Source organism: Macrosteles quadrilineatus, unplaced genomic scaffold, assembly GCF_028750875.1.
Source record: "Macrosteles quadrilineatus isolate MER2022 unplaced genomic scaffold, UCM_ALF_1.0 Scaffold_4__1_contigs__length_99947679, whole genome shotgun sequence".
Lineage (NCBI taxonomy): Eukaryota > Metazoa > Arthropoda > Insecta > Hemiptera > Cicadellidae > Macrosteles > Macrosteles quadrilineatus.
In genome coordinates this window covers 21,138,570-21,163,457 of record NW_026542597.1, presented here as the reverse complement: position 1 = coordinate 21,163,457, position 24,888 = coordinate 21,138,570, and the positions used below count along the sequence as shown (strand labels likewise).

Genomic DNA, 24,888 nt, shown 5'->3' with positions numbered 1-24,888 from the left:
ATTTTGGAATGCCTCAATGCGTATGTTTTATGTTTATCAACAATGAAACAGCTGTTCGTGCAGCAGCTGTCGCGCACAGCTGATTGCCCCCCACCAAAACTCGTTCTACCAGGTTTCCATGGAGACCGCCGACAGTCAACTTGTCTTTCCTTGTGGTAGTGTTTTGTAGTCAGTGTTTGAAGTCTATACGTGTACGTTATCATAGCTGAAACTAAATAGTTATCAGGTAAGTTCTTGCCCATTAGTCCTAATCCCCTTTAATTACAAGTTTGCCAATTCGTTAGACGTCACATTTATCTATCTTCTATCTTTGTACTACGCAAAGACTTTTACAACTTTACCAAATTTAGGTGTGTTTTAATATGGTGGTATTTTTATTACCAGTTAAAACCATAACAATATTTTACAGACAGTTGATTTGGCTCCCGTTACTTATTGTACTCCATAATTTTTTAGTCCATATACGGTAATAAGTTAAAAGTTGAGTTCGATAAGTAGAATAAACTAAATAAACTTTATGACAATGCCTCATCTTCGAATAAACATTAGACCAACCTATTTATTATATGTCGCTATAGTAGCCATTGTAATATTTACGTGGACACTAAAGTAAAGTAAAAATCATGTTTTTTTAATGTATTTACTTCTAAGTAAACTAAACGACATTCAATTAATTTCGAGTTACAATAGTTAATGACAATGCCTTGATTTATTAATTTGATTTCAATTTGAAAATTTATTTTGTGCGTTTTAAAAGCTTGAGTTTTCTGTATAAATATCTTAATAAGTACCTAAGTAATGAAAATAATAAATAAGTAATGAAAAATCTTTAATGTGGGAAGTTTTTGCAAATTCTATTCATAATTCTAATATACAGTATTAACATTGGTAACTGCCAGTTTTTGCCATAGTTTTGAATGCGTTAACGTCAATATTGAACGATGGTTACAACATTTGCAGCATAAACCCTTTCTAGTTTTCTTTTTAATATAAAAAAAAATCTTTTTCATATTACCACTAAACCACAATAGGTTTATGCTCTACGAATTCACAATTATAATACCTACATAAGTATGTTGTTGAATGTGTTAATGATGTGTAACACATTGTATGTAATGTAAATATACTTCATTTTATAAACAAATTTTAGATAGAAGCTCTGGAATCCTTTTTATAATTGAAGAACAAATTTTATATTCAACACTGGTTTTGACACTGATTCTTTATTCAGTTACACAAACTCCAAACTCCTAGTTAGATGAATGCATTTCAGAGTAAGTGCAAAAGTTATGGCACAGAAGAACATTGGGTGAAATAATTAATACTGAAATAATGAAATAATTTTGCAGATTATTGTGTCTTTGCTCATTCCATGACTTCCATATACAAGAGTACGAAAGGAATGTTAGTGTTAGTGACGGACAAACCATTATCATCATAATTTTAAATACGACTGATATGATAATTCGTCCCAATTAGTGCTCTGTCCAGACCATGCTAATATTACCAATATGCCTTAATTGTACTTTTAAGTGGTATGAATAGTACTCTTAATATGTGCCTTTTAGCGGTTTGTAAGAATTTTGCCAAAGCGTATCCAGTTTTTTTTACCGTTTAAATTAGCTTAAACAGTAGTAGTGCCATTGTAGTGCTTAACACGTTCGCTACTGCAATAGTACGAAATTTTCCATTCACATGGACCAGCGACGCACATATGCGACGGCCGGTTTCCACCCATAGACTGCCGTCGCATATATGCGTCGGCTAGTCACATTAAAACAGACTGCCGACGCATATTTGCGTCGGGGTTCTAATGTTATTAAAATGCTTATATCTTTGTAGTGGTCTATTTGAAGGCACTGAATTCCCAGCAGTGGTCTACAGAGATGTCTGGTCTGACGCACAACTGCGTCGCTTGGTCTGTGGATATGATGATTGGTGACGTCATATAATAGTTGGAAAAACTGGTCTTTACTTCTCTGCATCACTGTATGTATTTATGCAGTATGTATGCTGCATTATCCTGTGTAGCTTTTATATTTGTTCAGTTATAAACTGTTCTTGAATAATCTGTTTATTTTTTTACTTACTTTCACTTTAAAACACAAAAAATGAACTGTCGCATATATGCGACGTTTGGTCTATTTTAATAAAACTATGATAATTTTCACTATTGTCTTCGCTGTAGACCGGGCGTCGCAAATATGCGACATTACAAAAGGTTATAAAAAATACAAAAAAAATAAGAATAATTTATTTACAAACACGATTGTAGCGTATTACAATGTAAATTATCACTGTTTTACAGGGTTTCACCCGTGGTCTGTGTGTACTGTTATCCAAGTGACAGCCGGTCTATGTGTAAGATTCAAATGTATACCTCGGTCTGTGGCAATGACCGCGGCGTCGCATATATGCGACGCTCAGTAGCGAACGTGTTAAGTCTACTCCTGTTAGTTAGCAAGATTAACTCTCATTTAATCCATTCCAAAATTAAATCAATCATCGGCATGAATTAAATTTTTATACCATTTGAATTAGTCCAGTCAATGACCATTTCCATATGTTCATCCTATAGTATCGATTTTGGATTTAGGTTAAATTGCCCTAGCCTGTGTCGGGGGCTGCTTTTACGCTGGCGCCCATCTCCTTCTTTGGGGTTGAGGAATTATTCATTGAAAATAAATTGCGAATCGAATCAATAAACTGACGCTAAAAATCTCTGTTCGCAGAAGATTTTCTGAAAGTCAATACTTTCGTCTTAAACGCGAGTAAAATTGAGGGTTTCTGGCAAACAACACGTTTTCAGACGGATTTTTGCATATAACTGGAAAAATATGCATTCAACAGAAATATTGTAGTGGGAATGATTAAAGCTTATAAAATACCCCCGCCTCAGCAGACCTGAAAAGCGAATTTACATTTTCCTGATTGCATTTTTAATTAAATCGATTAAAATGAAGTGTTTATAGTAAAATATTAGTAGCTTAGTATAAAATAAATACATTTGCGAAGTTTGATCAAGATATTTATAAACAAGCAAACTACAACAGTTTACTAATTCTCTGTAAGAATAACTTGAAAATGTTCAATTAAATTTGCAATAAAAAATAACTGCTAATTTACACATATTATCAAATGAAATTCCTTATCAGAATCTGTAGATAATTTATATGCAAGATTAAATCATCATTATATTCGCAGCCATTGCATAATATTATAACACAATTTCTATATTTAACTTTTCACAACCATAAATTATTAATCAACTCACTGTAATTTGAGATAAAAAGCTTATCTTATAGCTTAGTATCAATGAAGTGATAATCAATAGAGTAAAGTTTTGATTCATTGTGCTAAATCAAGACCATGAACTAGTGAACTCTGTTCAATGAAAGTCAGCTGTTTCGGGGACTGATCAGCTGATTACAACAATGTAGTGTGTATTTTGTTGTAACATGCCTCTTAAAATTTCTGTGATAAAAATTGAATAAATTATCCACACAGATTTACAATTATTATAAATACGCCCGTCGCAGCAAACCAGCAGACTAAGCAAATTTCCATTTGCCTGATTGGATTTACACTAAAATGCCTCCTTAAAAATATAACATTTATTCCATATTTAAATAGAATTAGTTTAAAGAGTACTTAGGTTTGCTGGATCAGGGAGGGTAAAAAAGTGTTTTTTGTTGTAAAATGTTAATAGTTTAGTAGGAAATTAATGTATTTTCCAAATTCAATTAAAATATGGATATAATCAAGCAAACTACAACATTTGACTTATTCTCCATAAAAATAACATGACAATTTTAAATTTATAATTTTTTTGAATTTTCTCCCTAACCATTAGGTTTACAATATCTACTACATATTTATCTCTTACTTCAAGGTACATTTTACAATTGATGCTTTATTTGTAGGTGACATACCAGAGGACACGTAATAGTTTTAATATTTATAAAATGTGACTCTGAATAAACCAAGCAAAACTACCTAAACCTTTTCTTAAACTGACCAATAAGAATGATAAATATGTAAAAGAGTTTGTTTATTCCATACCAAGATTGTGCGTTTCGAATTTTAATAGAAATTGTTATGTTTAACAATTAAAAGAGTACTGTATGTAACTATTAGAAAACTTGAAAACTATAACTAAGGATTTTCGTTTGAAAGACTTGACTTAATTTCCAACTATGATATTAAAAACAGGAACTTATAACATTGGATATGGTTAATGAAATCCAACTGCAAGGTGGTGTGTTCAATTCATGGAATAGATGGACCATCTAAAGACAATTTTAGTAAGTCTTGTCCGCTATAATATGCAAGGGTGGAGGGTTGTTTGCGATTTCTTATCTACAACTGCTAAACTATTCGAATAAAATAAATAAGCTATGTTTTTTTGTTGAAGTTTTTCTGTGTTTTTATACTACAGAGAAATTGCACTATTAAAATGTTTTCTAAATACCCCCGCCGCAGCAAACCTGCAGACTAAGCGAATTTCCATTTGACTGATTGGATTTACACTGAAATGTCTACTTAAAAATATAACATTTATTCCCGATTTAAATAGAATTAGTTTAACAAGTACTTAGGTTTGTTGCATCAGGGAGGGTAATTTTTTTTTTTTGTAAAATGTTAATAGTTAGTAAGAAATAAAAACATTTTCCAAATTTGATCAAAATATGTTCATAAACAAGCAAACTACAACAGTTTACTTATTCTCCATAAAAATAACATGGGAATTTTAAATTTACAATTTTTTGGAATTTTCTCTGTAACCATTAGGCGCATAATAACGCTTCAATATACTAAAATATTTGTTTTTTTAAGCTCTACAAAATGGTTTGGAAATAAATTGCAAAATTTTAAGTTTTTTGGGTCAAAAATGGGAAAAACCTATTTTTACCCCATAAAACCCCCCGTAAACACCCGTTCCCATGGTCCGATCAAGCTGGATCGCGAACTCGTTCGAATAAACGTAGGTTTACACGTTTGTACCAAATTTCATCAAAATCGGATCATTTTTGCTTGAGTTATCGTGCTGACGGACACATATATATATATATATATATAAATATATATATAAATATATATATATATATATATATGAATTTGAACGGATGGTGTTTTTGGCCTCTAGGGACCTCAAAACGAAAAAAAAAATTGGTCCCGCGTCCAGGTCTTACCATGAGTACTACGGTAATAGCTTATTCCCTATATGGGAAATTCGCTAATAAAAAAGAGAGCAACAGAATAGTATATTTTATTACTAGTACCGAAAGTGGAATTTTACTGTGCAACTCTTGTTTCCTGTGTGAGGCCCGAACTGTCCAAATTTCCACGCTATTTTCACGTACGTGGCGAAGCCGAGGACGTGAATAATTCGAGAAATTGACGTAAAATCACTTTCGGTACAAGTTTTGAACGATACTTTTCACCAAAAGGCAAAAATTCTAACATACAGAATGACCAACCTGAGTAAAACTTAGTCTCTTAAAAAAAACAAAAGGGTTATTATAGCAAACCTAAATAACAACGTAAGAATTATAAGTTTAAGTTTAAGATTATGTTCATTTTGCAGCGGCCTCGAACACGCACTAAAAGCTAAAACCACAGCAAAATTAGCTTGCATAATATTAATATTCACACAGTAAAAACAGCTGATTTTTTATATTTGTGATAAATTGTAAACAAACACTAGCATGCATAGTTGGCTTATGGAGTACTGATTGAAATCAAGGGAAAGTAAATTTAGAGCAAGGGAAAATCAGACCATCTTCTCCTCCTTGCCCTAAATTTAGGGTTTGGGAGCAATTATTGCTTTCTTTGAAATCAGCTGTTATTGTTTGTGTTCTGAAAAATAAAACAATGTGCCTTTTAAATATTCAAGTCCTTAATCTCTCTAAGGACAACAAGTCCTTGCTTTTCTGATAACGATATAGAGGGAACTTTACTGACCTTGCTACAAGTTGGTTTTTAGTTTTCCAATTAACTTCCACGTCTATAGACTACAACGGTTTTACAAATACGCTGAGAAACATTTTGTCCTTCAGTAAATAACTTAGTAAATACTACTCAATAACCATTAAGGTTGAAATATTGAGAGTTAATTTAGTTTTGAGTACATACTCAAATAAATTCGTAACATTTTGCACCTACAAACATAACGATAGGTCTTGAAAGTCAGTATTTTTTAATCGGGCCCATCTTTTAATAAAGGTTATAATGAATGATCTTTGACAAACAAACAGCTGATTTTAGTCAGAAACGAAGCTATACGGATCATTCACCATCCTACCAGCATCACTCCAGTCTGCTCTCATAACCAGCTTAAAATACGTATACGTACATCACTTCTGAATAAAGTGAAGAATACACTACAAAGCAATTATTTTAATTCATACGGATTAGTTTAAAACCCGTCCTCACTCTATCACTCTACAAGTAAGGAGTTATGTTCTAAAACTTGTAATTATAATAATATCCCAAATTACCAAGTTGTACTATATCAGCAAGGTAATTCAAGACTGGCAGCTTTGCACTACATACAGTAATTACTCGGCCGTTGCTGTGCTCAGCGGTGTGCACATGTGCGTTGCATAATTTGCACACAGCGCGTTTTGCACAGCCTTCTGAACACTGAACTGGAAGGAGAAAGTTGTGATCTAGATAACAGTGTGTTTAACCTTTTTAACCAACATGTATATTGTCTGGGTAGCCGAGTGCTCGCCTTCAAATAGGATAAATTCTTTACCTACGGCTATTACTGTAGTTATGTTCTTTCTAAAAAAGAATAGTTTGTGTAGTTTTTTTGGCAAGGTTTTGGACCGTTCCCTCACATAAAAGCAAAAGATTAAATTGTGTAGGAAATAAAAATATATGTGAATGATATCAGTTTTCATTATCGATTACGCACATTGGTAATATCAACTTATTTATTTATTGGATTCCCATCAATTTATCCACTTATTTACGTTCCACTAACAGCGCTGCCTAACAACGGTACAAACAGACCTGTACTTGAATAATAATTCCCACTGTAAATTTTGTGGTAATATATTTTTAAAAATATTTGAAAGAAACTGAAAGTATTGTACAATTAATAATGCAAACTGAATATATATTTTGGCAATAAACTCTAATGACAAAAAGTGTACATTGATGAATTCCTTATAATAACCTGTTTTTATAAATAAGGTTAGTGAAAAAAGGGCATCTGTCCAACTAATTTATCCATAGCAAATACCCGATCATAAACAACTATAAATCATACATCTCAAATAAAATCAATAAAATTTTGTGGTGTTCATCAATATCATTACAGTCTTCATATAATCCTTGATAATTTGGCATTTTTAGTAAATTATTATGACTGAAGAAACCACTGATCTTAGTCTGTAGCAATGCTACACAAGGCACCTCATTTCATTCTACATTCAACTTTTGCTCATGTTTATGTTTTGTGGACCTATAGTTGCTTTCCCCATCTTACTTTGTGGAAAATATAAATAATAATAATAATAATCCACCTGAGACAGTCACTCACAAAATCCAGTTGAATTTTAGCTTTATCTCTCCTCTACACTCAACGTGGCCCATCAGCTGTTTGATATTTTATTCACAGTTGCTTCTTGCTCCATGATAACTCAATTGTTTCTGGCCAATTCACAGTCCTGGCAAAAGAGACAGACTTCGGGTCACTCACCTCTGGACCTCCTCTTGGCACAGCTCCATTTTCAGACACATTGTACACCTTTAGTTTTCATCATTGACCAGCAACATGAACGTTTAGTCACAGAGAAATAATATCTCTTTTCTGAAATTTAATCTTTTTCGTCTGTGGTTTAATCCTGGACTATTTTAAGTCCAGGTTTTACACTAAGGGAATAAAACGCTTTTTATGGGGGGGGGGTCAGGGTTAGCATGAATTCATTTTTAAAACTTGTGAAAAGTGCAATTGTTTATTACTTTACTTATTCATGATTTGGTAACGCAATTTTAAAATCAAAAGGCTACAGTATATTCGAGAGTGGCGAATAAAATAATTTGAGCAATAAGCCTACAGTTACAGTAAAACAGTTTATAAACATTTCAATATTAGCAATATTTTAGTACAGTAGCCTATATTATAAGATAAAAACATTATACAAAATCTAAAAAAATATTTTTAATTTGTTATGATTTGTATAGTAGACTTACTCATATTTAAACACTATTTTACTACACTCCACTCGCTGAAGTGACATCCCTTTACCTTGCAATTTTATCAGCACATGGGTTTAACCCAATTTAATCGGCAGTAAGTGGGTGGTACTGAAACGACTTTTCTCATGGACCCATGGAAAAGATTTTAGAACATTGATCATGAGTCTATTTTTAATATTTGTTTGTACCGTATATTCGTTATTGTCTTATTTAGTATGCACTAGTTTGTCCTAACTTAAAGAGTTTAAGGGAATGATAATGGAAAACCTATCCCAAATGGCCTCGGTCCCAAGGAGTCCAAATAAGGGGGAGTATACTGTACTATAATTGGTTTTGAATGTGATTAGCTTTTTGGTTACAGTTACAGTAAACATTCTATTGGCAGGAAATAAACCCACATTTATTGGTAGCTTATTCCTCTACATTCTTTGCGGTCAGTATCCAATGTTATTGATGTTGAATACAATTACTGACAAAGAAAAATTCTATGAGTATTTATTTAATCGCATATGGTTAAGTATTCTTATGAAGTGAAATATCATATTACCTACAGATAAGTTAAAGCTAATTTTGTTCCATCGTAAAACAAGTTCAATATTACACAGACAAAATACAGTAATATAACATACTGATAAAAGGCGTAGTACATGCAAAAAATAGAATACTGTAAAACTTATTTTCATCTTTACACTTTGTAACGAAGCTAACACAATTCTAGCCGGGAAGCTGAATGCTCAGCTAATCTGTATTTCTGAATAGAGCTAATGACATCAGACTTACACAAGCTAATATACCCTTACAGCTTTGACTTCTAGACACTTTAAAATTTTAACGTTAAATAATATCGTACAACAATAAAACAAATATTTTCCCATAAATTTCACTGTCTTAAACGTTGTCATATCCACAATCTTTATTATATTTTGGAACATTTTCTTAGTTACTATTTTGTGTTTATTCCAACATCAAGCATTTATTACGTTTATTGTAAGGGAAGGTCCAAACCTTTGTCTTTTTACTATCTAACGTCAAGGGAGCTAGCTGGTAGAGTGTGGGACTTCGGTCACTGAGATCCTGGGTTCAAATCCCCCCAAATCACCAACGGATAATGCCGCAATCCCTGGGTCTAGCCTGAGTTAATGTGGAAAGCGATCCTGGGCTAGATCCTAGTGTCCTGGGGAAAATTTATCTAACGTCGACCGTTTATCCACAGTTCAGTTTCATGACAAATGGCATCTCTAGGTCCAGAATCGATCTCGCTTCAATGTAACCACTACCCAAAGGACTATTTGGTATACAATGACTTTTATAATCTAAATGTGTGTGTGTTGCTTGTCTCAGGTGTATGATGGAGTGGGGCCAGTACCAGGCTAGTGCCAGTGTCATGATGGCCCTGCTCAAGATGCCAGCAGCCTGGCTACAGCTGTCCTTATTGTATCTGGCACCTACTGTCAACTTTCAGTGTGCTCAGCCTGTGAACAAGGTGAGGGAGTAAGGAAGTCTGGATTTTGTTTTTCAAACTATATTGGTTGAGCATCATTGAATTACCGGAAATTCTTGTATTTATTACTGCAATTCCTTTCAACGGTGTTCTTACGAGGTGCAAAATTATTGCCTCTTTCAAGATCGCTATACACTTGTTCCCTAGTGTAACTAATTGAATAAAAACTTCAGTCGTACGTATAACTTAATCGGGTAACGGTTACCTATTGGCAAAGGCTACATGAGTCTTACCAGTACATTTTCACAGGTTAGATGAAAAACTATTGGCTTGGATTTGATTTTTAGAAATAACTAAATAATAACAAGAAAATTGTTTTACTAAATTGTCTTCCTTTTATTTAGTTTTTGAAAGTTGAGTCTGGTCTCTTGCTAGGGACATTTTGGATTTAGTATGATTAGTGATGGATACCATACTCTAAATAAAAGTACCATAGTAGCAATTTCACATTTGACTAAACAATTTAAATGCAAGTTTTCTCTGAAGGTCAACAAATTAAATTGGTAAAACCCTAAACAATTAATCAAATTCAATGTCAACTGATCAGCGGGAAGAGGCAAAGTTAAACTTTGCTCTCTCAATTGTTGATTCGTATTTCCAATGAAGGCTTGTTAACAGTTGCCTTGATATGAGTGCAGCCAACAAGCGCCATTCAAAATCTGACTGACAGTGATTTTGTTGTTGTTGCCATTTCAATTAAAGTATATTAAAGTATTTTTATACAAATTCCGGACAAAAACAAATTAGATCAAAAATAACCAAAAAGTACACAACGCTTTTGACTTATTTTACCCTCCAAACAAAGTTAAATTACTCTTAGCCTATTTTGAAAGCTTTGCTTCAATTAACTCTTTTGAACATTCTACCTTCTTTTCCTCAAAATCTAACATTTAATGGTCAGAATATACTTCATTCTTCTTTTAACTTATTATGCAAATTTTAATAAAACTGTTCTGCATTCTGTTTCATTGATTTAGTGTTTCACGTTTTTGTTCCAGAGTTTCCCCTCCTCCAACATCACGCAGGAAGAGCTGGTGTTTGATAACTCCTGCTGCTTCAAAGATGAAGAAGATCAACTTCAGTTTTGCCAACAGTTCCACTATGACAGGAGAGATTTCACAAACACTGTCAACATGATGGTAAGCTACCAACTATTGTCCTTTTTAGATAGATTACTATAACAAGGCAAGTTGAATGGTCTACTGAAGTAATTTCAAGTATATGGTGGTAAGGTTCAGTACTCAAGTAATTACTCCACTCATGCTGGTGGCGACGAAGCAATGTTTCTAGGCTGGGCCGTTGTTACTTAACCACCTTTTGGGAGGGTTTTATCATAGGATGAAGAGGGTGTATGGTATATATAATGTGTATGGTATGGTATAATTCTGGAAGTCAAGCCATGGACGGGGTAGGATCCATTAGAATTCCAGATGTTACAAATGTCTGATATACACAACAATTACATTAATGGTTTCGAACATTAATCAATAAAACAATAATAAATCCATGAAGGTAATGTAATCATAATATTCTGATTTCTTTCATTTAAACTGTTAAATTCGTTGTTGACTACTAAATTATTATTTATAGATTATCATCACGATTGTCGATTTGTGTTTTGGTAAAAACTATTCATCATTTGATTAATTATATACAATCCAAAACAGCATGTTCAGATAAGTAATTAGAATGCTCTATGTGTCTTAATCAGTCACTGTCCCTGCCAACCTATCTGTCTATCCAACCCTGTAAACTCAATTACTGATTGATTGACATTTTCAGTGGGACCTAGTCTGTGAAAGAGAGTTTCTAGTGACATTTGCGCAAGTTTCATTTATGTGTGGAGTCACTGGCGGAAACATTCTGGGAGGATTAGCGGCTGCCAGGTAGTTAAGCCATTGATTATAAACTTTTAGAACAAATTGATTACAAACCAAAAGTTAAACACTGTTAACATTGTTCATTTTTAATTCTTTTCATCGTAATGATAACACACATTATCAAATCTATGTTTCAATTGACAGTGTTACACAAATTCGACCAGCAGAGCGTGATAATAGTTGCAGATTACAGAGGAGGCACGGATTGACTGTTGAAAGATTTGGCAGTAATTCCGGTGAAGATGGAATTTAGGTGAGTCGGTGGCTCAGTTGGTAGCGTCAGGGACTTCAGGCCCAAGGCAGTGGAGTGATGTCGTGGGTTCGGATCCTGGTCACTGCCACAAACACTTTATCCGTACAGTTCACCTTTGTACTGTACCGGCTCACCCTTTGCTTTGCTGGATACCTTCTACCCACAGATCTGTAGTCTATGTGGACAGGCAAATGCAAGGTTAAAAGAGGCCGCCAAACTCTTAAAAAAAATCAAGAGGGCTTTTTTTAGAACAAGCCCTCTTTAATAATATACACATTACAGTACCAAAACACCTGAAATGAAGTAGTGGTGTACACATGTACGACTACGGTAACCAAAACCTAATACATCATAACTTGTAGACAAGTTATTGTTTTATGAGACCATGAGATGATGCCAGTTGTGTCAGCCAGGGTAGGGCGCAAACCTGTGCTCGTGGTGGCACTACTGCTGATGCCGCTGTTGAGTGCCGTAGTGGCAGTAGTACCAACATTCCCACTGTTCCTCCTCTTCAGGTTCCTCCTCGGCTTGGCACTTGGAGGAACCATATTCATCAGCTTCATTCTTGGTGAGATAAATATCGATTTCACAAGTATACACTTTTTCTTTTAATGTTTTTCTCGTAAAAAAGTTTTCACCTTTTTGAAATTTAGTCATTACTTAATGCTCAAAACATAGTAGGTACCGTATTTGATTGATATTTTATAGTAAGCTCAAGAGGTTATCGCAGACATTTTTCATTAAGATCAGTAAAAAAGAAGTGTTTACAATGTTTTGAGATGTGGAATATGTTTATGTCCTTAGGGGAGATACTACCTAAAACATAACAAGATTAGTTAACAATTCAAATGGTGGAAAATCACAGTTAAAGCCACACACAAAACTAAAAATTACCAAAATATGGACATCATAATCAAAGATATAATTCCAATAGCACAATAGCTTGGAATCATTTTTATCTTAAAATATGGCATTGTTATATTATATGTAAGTGCATCAGTCTTAGCTTAAGGATTGTGAAAGCCCAAAAGTAACAAAAACAGTAGATAACTTATTATATTTTCTATTTTAGGCAATGAGCTGGCAAGTGGGCCCTGGCGCGCCCCAATTTCTATTCTTCATCAGGTACCATTTGGTATTGGTAAAATCATCTTCGGTCTAACTGCATACTTCCTGCGAGACTGGAGAGAAATACAGATGGCGCTGGCTGTCTACAGTCTTATCTTCTTGCCTTACTGCTGGTCAATATCAATTTAGTAACCGTCTGATAATTTTGTTAGAATTAATTACCATTTTCAATTCCATAATTTTTCTAACATAGATGTTAAAACTATGCTGTAGCTAAAATTTCACGTCTGACATTATTGCCAAATTGGAGGAACTTGCAACTCAAACTAATTTTTTTTAAACTCATTTTCTCAATTCAAGAGTATGCACTCTACTTGATTTTAAAATATTAGATTTAAGTTTAGAAAACAAAATATTTGGTGATCAGGAGTAAAGGAGTAAGAGAATTGCAGTTACACGTAAGTATAAATGTGTAAGGTGTTGTACTGATAAAAAGATAAAAAATCTAGAGCTTAAAACAGAGTAATTTAGTTCTAACTTTTACCCTCTTATATTTTTACACGCTTACAACAACAATGCATATAAGTATAATTCAAAGGTTGATTCAACAGGTTAATAGAAGAGTCGCCTCAATGGTTGATGAGCAAAGGAAAGCTTAAGAGAGCCGAGCGAGTCACGACTGCCATCCATCGAAGGAACGGACTTCCAGCCATCCAGACGGAGATGCAACCTATGGCTGAGAAACAGAAAGTTGAGGTAACTAAGTATTACATTGGAACCTCAATAACAAGACCCTGGATAACAAGTTGCCCTTTATACCAAGAGTCATTTTCAAATACCATTGTTATTTCTAACCTCAATAAGAAGTCATCCTTGATGAAAAAAGCCTTATTCCATAATCACCATTAGAGACTTGTTATCAAGGTTCAACTGTACAATATTATACATAAAATAATATTTTATACTTTAAATTCACCTTCTTTTCATCCTAATAGTAACATCTTAGGGAATTTTCTGATGGATTCATTTCTAATGAACATCTGCTTAACAAAATTGTTCCAAAGATTTTTTTAAGTAAAATATTGTTGAATTTTGTGTATTTGCTGTTAGGTGCTTCCATTCAAACACAACATGAATAAAAGTAAATTGTGATTTTATAGCATTTAACGATTGCTTGAGAGTAGATACTTGTAAGAAATAATTTAAATGTTTCCGTCGATGCTGGGATTAACCAAACTGCTGGAGTTTTACGCTGCCAACTCTGTACAAGTGATTTGTTTGAGTAAAAACTGTATTTTGCTATTTTAAACCCTGTACATTTATTATTGGTCAATCCAAACTTCAACAAAGTTCTCTTTATATGAGTTCTAGTATTGACCTCTTACTGAATTTGACATCCCACCTATGTCCAACTGCAACCAATTATTCTGAAAGTTACAAACCATAATTGATAAATAAGATTGACTGGGACGGGTGGCGTCGTCCTGTAATCCAGCTACTATAGGAGGTCACGGATTGTGGATATTTATAGGCATGCACTGTGGATGAGATACTCCCTGGTGTGGATTAACGTCCGCACTAGTGAGTATTACGACTATCCGCAGTACTATCCTGATAAATAGACCAATTCGTATATACCAAGGAAAAAATGTGGTTCGGATTCCACTATAAAAACTGTAGGTCCCTTAGTTGCCATTAGCTGTTTGGGCTATTAATTAACAGCTGTGTCTAAGGAATGTCGGCCTTAGTCACTAACAAGACTACAAGATCGCGCCACTCATCCTACACTCATCTCCATTCATACTTGGCTTAAAATACCTACATTGTATGGTCGCCATTTCATAAGAAAGTATAAAGTATAAAGCATATTCTACCATATTCTTTAATAGTTCTTGAAAGTACTACGAAAATATAAGCGATGCAATAGCTCATAATTGCCCCTTAAGTTTGGCGTTTGGCATGGTTTTACAGTTTTTGTATAAGCTAGAAACTAATGTTTGTGCATAACACTCAATATCAGGCGTAATTGAACTATTTATTTTCATCCCATACCACTGTGATACACTGCTCATCATACACTTGTATACATGAATGGAATGTCTAATCACCTTCTGGAGTTCATAGTCAAATAAGGTTATAGATTTGGTTTTTTTATGTGGAAATAACAAAATCTTTAAAAAGGCTTTATACGATGGATTACCGTACTTTCAGATTGTCAGAACTGAACCCACCAAAGTAGCCAACAGCTGCAGAATAAAGGAGACAAAAACACTCAGTCTGTGTGGAGCATTGTGTGTTCCTAGACTGAGACGATACGTTCTCTCGACCTGGATCACTTGGTAAGCTGCACTCCATTGTCAAAAAAAAGATTTTGGACAAAGTTGTCGGGCATTTTGAAAGAACACGTTTTAAGACTCAAAATCAGAATTTTTTGGATCAGATAAATGAAAAAAACTTTCTAAACTTAAGTCTGTTTTTCATCCAACACCGTTTTTTTGGTGATAGTTTATATTTTATATGAATCATGTCCTTACATTATTTTGTGAGAAAGAGAGTGAACATGAACTGCTTTAGGAATGTGATCTATCCAAAGGGCTGCTTTTACAAATGGCTGGAAGAGGTTTCAGGTTTGTTGAGGGCGCAAGAAAGATCAAAATTTCCCTACTAGGTAGGGGAAGAGTAGAGCAATTATCTCACGGACCCATAGCGCATCACATCAAACCACAGGTCTGACCACACAGTTGACTGTCACTTACCAATAGCACAGAGAAGTATGGTACAGAAAAAAACATTCAATGGTAGACTAAAGTGGTGTCTAGGGTGTCCAACAAAACCCACCCACACCCAGGCCCGTCCCTAGGGTTGGCGGCGCCCGGAGCAAACGTGGTTGTGGCGCCCCTCCCCACCAGTAATAGTCAGTCGCATTCGCATATTTTAATACTATGTTAATACAAATAGCCGCCGGGGCAGCTTGCCGCGGTTGCCCCCCCCCCCTCGGACAGCCCTGCCCACACCATCATGTACTGCAACGCTCATGGCGGAGAAAGACACTGTGTCCTGTGTGTTAGGAATTTCCACAGAGTTGAAATGAAATGAAATGATAATCCTTCTTTATTGAGGCAAACTTAGGACCTCATGGTCCTTTCTTACAGTTAATCTCTAAAAAACGAATGATAACAACAAAATATTAACAAAAAATACAACACAGTTTGTAACAAAACAAGTTATAAAATATCATAATTAATTTAATCTTCATTAACATACATTCACACACACACGTACACCCTCTGCTGCATCTAGGCCTAACGCACGCCATCCCGCCAAGCCACAGCTATCCGGTCAGGGTAATATCCTTTCAGCGTCACCATCAGTAGGGATCGGTTTTCTATGGATTTAATGTGAAAAGGTATGGAGTTCATAGGGGGCATGCTGTTACTAAAAATGATTTGTTATAAACAATTGTTCTGTGGAGGAATGTGAAGTGTGGACGAGCCAGAGCGGGTATCCCTTGCGAGTTCTCACTGTTCTGGCTCTCTTGATCGTCACAAGAAGAGCCGGCTTTAGTGACAAGCGAAAGGTGCGGCCGCCCAGGGCCCAGCTCTTGGTGCAAAGTAAAAATTTTTTTTTAATATTGTGAATTTTACGTCAGTTATGAATAAAAGAAAAAGGGGAGTAAGGGGCTCTGAATGTTTACACTGGGCCCAGCCCCATTCAAGGCTGGTCAAAATAAGTATGTTTCAGGCACAACAAAAGCTTAAAGCATGGTCGTCCTATAAGTGTTTTCCTCTGTATCTTGCTTCTCTGTTCCACAAGCAATGATAACAGGTGTAGAGAGGGTTGACTTATAACTGTCGTTACTGGATATTGGATTACTCACAAGTCACAATCTTTGTTAGTTTAGTGTTTTGTTGCTGTTTTGTATCAGGTTTTGACATGTTGCAATCTCTGACAATGTTGACAAAATTGGTTGTTGAATAGATTTAGACTACAGACAGAGGCAAGGAAGGAATCATATTTATTATGAGCATTTAAGTAGCGAAATTCCTGATTTTGGGGTGCAAATTACAAATTATCCACCCATCCTCTCAACGTCCACCAGAGATGTCTATTTTTTAGGGTCACCCCTTCCTTTCAATTTTACCACAGAGGTACTTCAATCCATTTATAGTCATTAGTTCAAACATATCCTAGAAGAGATTCAATCCCTCAATTAGGGTCGCCTTAGTAAATGGACCCGGGGCACAAGGAGATTTATAGGTTTCTTGGGGACGCAAGAGAGTGATAAATTTTCCTACAAGGAAGGGGAAGAGGGAATCTCTCAGGCCCATAGACCGTCACATCAAGCTGCGGGCCTGCCCTCAATATTTGGCGCTGTCTCCTGCCTGGAGAGACGATCAGACCCCTCCGCCATTAATCAGACCTAAAAGTCTTCTGAACTAAAAACACTGGTCAACCAAAAGCCCAAGTGCAGGAGTTATAAACTTGACTTTTACTCCCAGATTGCAGCACATACCAAGTATATCGTCAGTCGTTTCAGTTAAGTTATGTTGGAATAGAGTTGTAAGTTACAGTTTGGTTGTCTCTTTTAGTTTGGTTGCCTTGGTTATGGTCAACTTCCATAAGTTGCTACCTACATCTTTTTTGAGATTGGTCTAATGCGGAGAACATCAGTAAAGCATCTTGGAAATTCTTAAGATCAATTGACAAACTTCCAAATAATAACTTATTTTCACTATGGTGGTACCTAATTTACTTTGAGGCGGGTTCAGATTTCCGGTTGGATTCAGAATATTTTCTTTTAATTTAGGAGCAAACAGAATATCTTTTATATATAAAGCTAACATTTTTTTCAACTTATACAAATGAGATTGTCCAAAATGAGGCACTATCCGTTAAGCTACCAGCACTCGCACCGAAATCAATACTTTTTTTCAGTTTTAGTACTGTTTATTTTGGCACATATTGTGTACTTGTTGCATTGTTATCCTAAAAGATTCTAGCCTAGGTGTTATGACAATAATTATATGTGTATAAAGCTTCATGTGCAATGTTACAGGTACTTGGCAGGGTTGAGTTTCTTCGCCCTCAACGCCAACATGCCGCAATGGGGAGGAGGGGTGGTGGGGGGAACTATCAACATCGCTATTGGGGGTGAGATTGAAAAACAAAACTGTGATTTTTGCATTATTATAAATTTTTATATGACATCATGCTATCATTTCATTTTAGGGGAGCGAGCTGGTCTAGTGGTTAGAGCGCCAAATCCCGCCAAATCACCAACACCAATGGATTTAATCTAAGTGATAGTGCCACAACCGCCTGAAGTAATCAGGGCATAAAATAACATGTTAACTGGGAGACATAAAGTGTCGCCAAGTGCTGAGATTTTGTCACCCAGTGACTATGGGTGGTGCCGGCATATTTTTTTCATGATTCACATTTTAAATGTATCGGAATTAAAAAAAATTACATTATGTAAACATTTTAAAGTATTGAGCTATGATTTTGGGCAAGAGGTTGTGAAGCCTTGGCCTGTTACAATGTTCTAGAATACGTAATTAAGTGAGATTATATGGACTATTTACAAGCAAATTTAATTGAAAAATTCATTAAAAGATACGTAGAAATGTGTGATTTTCACTTTAACTTATGCAAAAATTTTCATGGGGGGGTACTCCATACCCCCCAGACACCCCGGTTAGTCCGGCGCCACTGTCGCCCAGTGGAAATCCCTTAATATATGCTCTGGAAGTAATATGAAAAACAATTCCTGGCTTGTGCCTAGCGTCCTAGGACAAAAACACCATGTCACATTAACGGTTTTGGTTTAAATATATAATCTAAATCTAAATGTGATAAACTACTGCAGTTAATTTGTTAAAATAAACTACATGCTCAATCCATGAAATTGTTTGGTATACTGTATGTAACATATTAAAATTTTCTAAAACAACTTTAAATTTTGAAATCAAACTTAAAACTGATAAACAGACAGTTTTACCATTTTTAATAAATGCGTGGGTATGGCCATGCGGCATTTTTCAAGCGCTGGGCAGCTACTCGCAGAAGCCCACTAGAGTAGATGGGTGATCGTAAAAATATAATTCGTTAAACGTCAATGCTTGTCGTGTAGATGAATGGTACCTATATCCGCCACAAACAAACTGCTTGAAAAATTATGAGTATGTGGGAACATTTTCTTATAGTCAACAAATAACAACACATTTATCTCACCATTAGCCAAAAACATTCTCTAGCTTTAAGAATGGCTAATAATTTAAGAAATTAATGAAATGTTTTCATTATCAGTACTCAACATTTTTTTATGATGAGTAACCAGTATTATTTGGACATTTTTATCTTTTTAAAATTTATAATGTCCATTGTTTTTGTTTTGCAGGTCTTATTGGTGGCATTCCTGGGAACATTGCGACAATATTTCTTGTCAGAAGATTTGGAAGAAAGAAAGTTACCATTGTAGCTCACATTTTTGCAGCTCTTTTCTCATTTCTTTTACCTATTTATGATATTGGTAGGTATACTTAAAACTTGTGCTTCATACTTTGCATGAAAGGTATTTTTATTGAACAGTAAGTTACATACTGTGCCAGGGAGTTTTGATGGGTTAACTGAAAGAAAAAATTGGCTTGGCGATTAAAAGCTCTTGAAGAATTTTGTAAATCTTTTCTTCTAGATCACCAATACTATGAACAAAATAATTAAGTAAAAGTAATGTTTTTCAACAGACTCAATCTTAACACTCTATCTTTTCAACATAATTTTATCATAACTTTCTATTATTATGATTTCTTAAGTTTAGTGAAATTTGGTAAGAAACATCTCAAAGGACTTTAGAAAATTGATAAAAAAGGTACATTAATAAATTCAAAACTCTCAAATAATCTACTGCCTTTGACTACCAATAAAACAAAACATTCCATTCTCATATAACATTTATTACCAGTTTTAAGTGTACGTAGTTGAATTGAGCCTTTGACTGTGTATGTAAATTTAGTGATTTCCATCTAATACGCCAACATTATTCTAACCTATCCAAACATATAGGATAACTTATAATTTACTACCGAATAGCATCTTTTATGTTTTATGACACATTAACTATCAGTAAACAAATATTCAGTACCGGTAAGCAAAACTAGTCAGGAAATAAAAATTCATACAACAGCACAGTTAAATTACTTACCTACCTATTTAAATGTGTTCTTTTTGAGTAAAAAGCTATACAGATGGGTTTTGTCAACTTCAATATCCAAAATTCAATACTCCTTCTGAATTAAACAAATGGTTTTGTGTTCAGGAGAACAACCAGAGGATTGGCAGCGACGAGTCACGGGTTTCCTCTCCCTCATCGCAATGTCTGTGGCTTATCCATCACTGTTTCTCATGTCCGGTGAACTCATCCCCGATGAGGTTAAGCTGCCTGTGATGACTGTTGCCAACATCATGGCCAGGCTGGGCAACACGACAGCACCACTTGTTGGACCCACGGTAAACTATGCAGCCAGACGTAAATATACTTTTACTCAAACCTACAGACAATGATCAATTTACAGACAACAGCTTTACACTCACATCAGCTTGAGCTGATAAGGTGAAAGTACGATTGTATGCGTAAACGTTGTGTGCATGTATGTATAGAGATGCTCGAAATAAATTTTCTAAGCATAAAAAGCACTTTGGTTGTTGAAACTTCTATTGGTCTGTCAGCCACCACAATCTCTCAGTCCTCCAGGGTAACTTTTAATCGTAACATAAACATTTTTTGGTCTCTAACTTTAATGACTCTCTTTCACCTACAGGCTACAGGAATAAATTCTATGGTACAGTAGACTCCCTCTTATCTGGACTCATTCAGACCAAGGCCGGTCCGGATAACCAACGTCCCCTAAAACCAGGGATTCACTCAAAAACTAACTCAAATAATTTACATACGGTACTTAAATTTGGGAGAGCATTGTATTTAGAAACGTGATCACTGGACCCAAAAATCTGTCCCACGAGAAAAGTCGTTTCTTCGCCCTCTTCCTGCTGCTCCAGTTAAACCGATATGCTGATAGAGATTTTCTGATTAAAGAAAAGTCACTACTGTCGAGTGTGTAGTATAGTTCTAATCTGGTTAAAAGGTGTCCATATAAGAGTGAGTTTAAAACCATTATATCTATCTTGGATGATTTGAATAGCTTTTGTTTCAGTCTGTGTTCCATAGAGCTTTACCACTGTGGATCATAGGCACGGCTCCTATAATCTCCTCATCTCTACTGGTATGGCTGCCAGAGACCAAGAATAAACCAATGCCTAAGACTGTAAAAGACATCCTTACATCCAAGAGGTAAAATTCAAAGACTCATTTACTGTATGGAAATAAAAGTATAAGTTAAAATTTAAGTTTTAAAAGTTAAGTACAAGACCAGCTCTAATATGGATCAGAAACTTGGACTCTGAAAATAAAAACAGTAGAGATGATAGATTGATATATATCGTATTTGAAGATAAAATATTGAGAAAAGTATAAAAATTGGATGGACAATGGAGGTTGAATCACAATTAATTGGGAAATGATGGATTTATTTGAAGATCCAGATATTGTAGTCAAGGTATTCAGGTAAGGTTTAGAAGGATGAGATGGGTAAGATATGAGTCATATACAATTTTTTTTTTATTACGTAAATTAAAGTCTTCATTAGTATTCTGTTACAGGCAAAAAAAGCTATTTGAAATCTAACGTCATGATCTTTACTTCACCCATTCGTTTTTCAGTTGGTTCCTACATCTATGGGATGTTTAGGATTATATCGTAGAGTTCAAAAACTTTGTGAAATAAAACTGACTCCCCCCCGGCAGGTATAAGTTGTGTCCTGTTATTATGCTTTTTTGTTTTGTAGTGCCAGTCATCAACCGTTAGTTAAGTCCATAGCCAGATGATGAAAGTGATTAAAATGAAGTGTTTGTTTGGACAGAATGAAACACGAAAATGTACCCAAGAGTAGGAGGGAGTTCAGAGGCAGTATTAAACATTAGGACAATATTTGTTCGATTGTGTACGACTGATGTTGTTCATTAGTCTCATTTGTGCAGTGACCAAAAGCCAGGGTAATTTTGCATGTAGATTGTATGACTAAACAAGAGAGATTGCCAAACCCTGGTACACAGTTGGCTTAAAGATTGAAAAAGAGAATGTCTTTTGATATAATGGAACCAAGTGCTGGATTTAGGGTACTTGTAGCTCCAACCTCGAGCAGTCCCTGCCCCTTGGTGGAACTTCCTCAATGATTGCAGTGGAATCGTAAATTTGATTTTGTACAAAACACTGCAGCCCTAGGTCATAGCCTATAGTATAGTGCTTATAGTATAGTGGCTTAGTGGTAAATCCCTCACTGGGTGCCAGTTGTCTATGAATTACCTCTCATTTCCAAGCTTAACAGATGACCAGTTTGAGGTAAAATGGCTACTTACATACATGATCCTCTCCCATTCCGGTTATCTCCGGGTGTGGCTGTTCACATGGCCTCTCCATCTTCTTCTGTCCCTCCACAATTCTTCTTCCTCCACATACTGTCTCTGCACTCCTCTTGCTTCCACATCTCGTCTCACCTCTTCAATCCAACTTCTTTAGGTCTTTCTCTAGGAACTTCTCTTGGTCTTCTTCCGTTCATGTGAGGATCACTCATTTTTCCGGGGATTCTATCCCTTTCCATTGTTCTTAAGTGGCCAAACCATCTCAATCTTGATTTCTCTACTCGTTCTCTCAGACTTTCTTCAAATTTTCCTCTTATCTACTCTTCATTTCTAATTCTATTCTATCTGGGTTTCTCTTTAATACCTCTTACAAACTTCAGAACTGTAACATATTTAATGTGGTTAGTACCTGTTTATGTACCTATTTATGCCAATAATTTTATCTTTCCAAAAGAGAGGTACCGGAACTCTGTTCTGCCACGTTCCCCCTCAAATTGGGCACTGATTATCGGCATTTAATAAGTTCTGTATACATAAAATTTAGCAGTCTTTGGTATATCTTTATCCTAGACTAGCTGGATGTCTAGCACTTTGATAATATCCCGCACCTTTCCCCAGTCTAGCCTTTACCTCTTGTGGCTAAAAAAGTATAGAAATTAACAACTAACAATCAGTATTTTTAGACTTGATCCCTTAAAAAAAAATTTAATTAAGCTTCTAAATTATATTGGAATAATCTTTCATTTTCAGAGGTCCAGATAAAAACATGTCTGAAGATGAAGACCAGAAGTTAAAAAAACTGATGACTGAATGTGAAAGCTAATTCTTCCTCACAGTTACTGATAAGCAATACTCATGATAGGATCTTAGTATTACAAATACTCAATGTACAAGTAAAGTGTCAAAACCTTCTACTTAATTGAACTTGGTATTAAGACAATGTATAAGTTTAACCTTATGGTGCAATGGAGCATGCTTATGGAGGGCTCCTTAATTTTACTGCTCCTCTTCTAAGGTTATAACTTTCCAAAACTTTTATTCTGTGATACAAATAGTATTTTTAGGATCATAGTACTTAACCATTATAAATGGGGCTGTCTATGGTGTTGTGCTTTAGGTTATCAAGTCCTTTAAAATTTGAATAGACACAATACAACTATCATTCCTCCTAATTAAGTGTGATAGCTTTACCAGTTCATATGTGTTACGTGCAAAGATCAAATTTTGTAAATAATAGAATAATTACAATTTAATTTACATGTACTTAGTTTTTTGGTTATCAGTTGATAATTTAGTTTTATTTTTTGTTGTATTGATTAAACTTTTTGTTGATGAGAAGATTGATTACTTCTACAGCCTACTTTATGTTCCTAGTTCCTATTTATCACCCTAATTGCCTTACTAATAGATCAACAAAAATGTACTCTGTTTTCATAAGCTGAATATGAAAGCACGGTGATTAAGTAGAATGGAGAGATCTGTGAAGCTTTGTTACCGAGGTAGATAATTTGTTTATGTAGTAGCCAAAACCTTTTTTAAATTCCAAATGATCAAGTTTTCTACCATCAACCATTCACTTTCAAACCACGAAAAGCTCCTGACTTGCTCCAAACTATCCTGACTGCCCACTACCCCTATCTTATTGATTGATAATTGTAAATTCTTATGGAGTGAAAAACGGAAATACGTTTTCCAATACTCACACTGTGTTCATCAGGTAAGAAAAAAATTTTCTAAAAAGTACATAATTAGGTCATCATAACTTTGAAAATTTAGAAAGTTGGTGAAAGAGAAAGATTCCTGAAGAAATCCTTCTACACAAATGTCAATATGGGCATGGGAGTGCAGGAATTTATCAAGCACTAATCTGGTGAACTTAACTTGATTAGTTTATTTCAAACATAACATAATATGAACGAACATTTTCATAGTTCTGAACTGATTGACAAGTTTACATAAACAGTTTTTGTGACATTTAGACTAAACAAGTTTGAGTTGTTCTTGAAGCACTGTCGCTTGCTAAAGGCTTTTATGTCGAGTTCATCGTGATTTTGAACAGAAACTGAGAGTGATCATCATCAGCATACAAGCAAATTTTTCCAGGATTTACAACTGATGGAAGATCTTTGACAAAGATGAAAATAGCACTGGACTGATGGCTGACCCTTGAGGCACATCAGGGGCAGACTTTCAATGAGGTGAGCCCAAGCTACTTTCAATGAGGGTTTTCAGATACCCCAAGCTATGAAAGAACTCAGTCCCCACACTCAAGACGAGAATGATATCAAAGAGTAATGTTATATCCACCATATTGAAGGCCTTGGTCCAAATGCCCATATGTTCTCCTGCACCCAATGAATTTATTATACAAGACAAATCATTGCATCCATAGTGGATAAAAAAAAATCACATTGTTTTTCTGATTTTATTTTATTTTTATTTACAAAATTCCAATAGTCTTTCTTTTTAGTAGGCAAGGGATTAAACTACTGAAATTG

At 35.0% G+C, this 24,888-nt stretch overlaps 1 protein-coding gene across 1 annotated transcript; it reads left to right on the top strand.

The window, feature by feature from the left end:
* Positions 1-170: 170 nt before the first annotated feature.
* On the top strand, positions 171-23,688 carry LOC128992794 (organic cation transporter-like protein). Its single transcript, XM_054416534.1, has 13 exons — positions 171-226; positions 9,553-9,694; positions 10,711-10,851; positions 11,495-11,598; positions 12,259-12,413; positions 12,918-13,086; positions 13,525-13,669; positions 15,125-15,252; positions 17,970-18,064; positions 19,314-19,445; positions 20,232-20,422; positions 21,127-21,263; positions 23,141-23,688. Exons 2-13 carry the CDS (start codon positions 9,557-9,559, stop codon positions 23,211-23,213), a joined length of 1,608 nt encoding a protein of 535 aa, XP_054272509.1. The 5' UTR covers positions 171-226; positions 9,553-9,556; the 3' UTR covers positions 23,214-23,688.
* The last annotated feature ends 1,200 nt before the right edge of the window (positions 23,689-24,888 follow it).

Coding starts and splice junctions, on each gene's coding strand:
- LOC128992794 (XM_054416534.1), top strand. CDS start 9,557: ATGATGGAGTGGGGCCAGTACCAGGCTAGTGCCAGTGTCATGATGGCC. Junction 13,670..15,124: donor CTGAGAAACAGAAAGTTGAG/GTAACTAAGTAT, acceptor CCGTACTTTCAG/ATTGTCAGAACTGAACCCAC. Junction 19,446..20,231: donor TTTACCTATTTATGATATTG/GTAGGTATACTT, acceptor TTTTGTGTTCAG/GAGAACAACCAGAGGATTGG.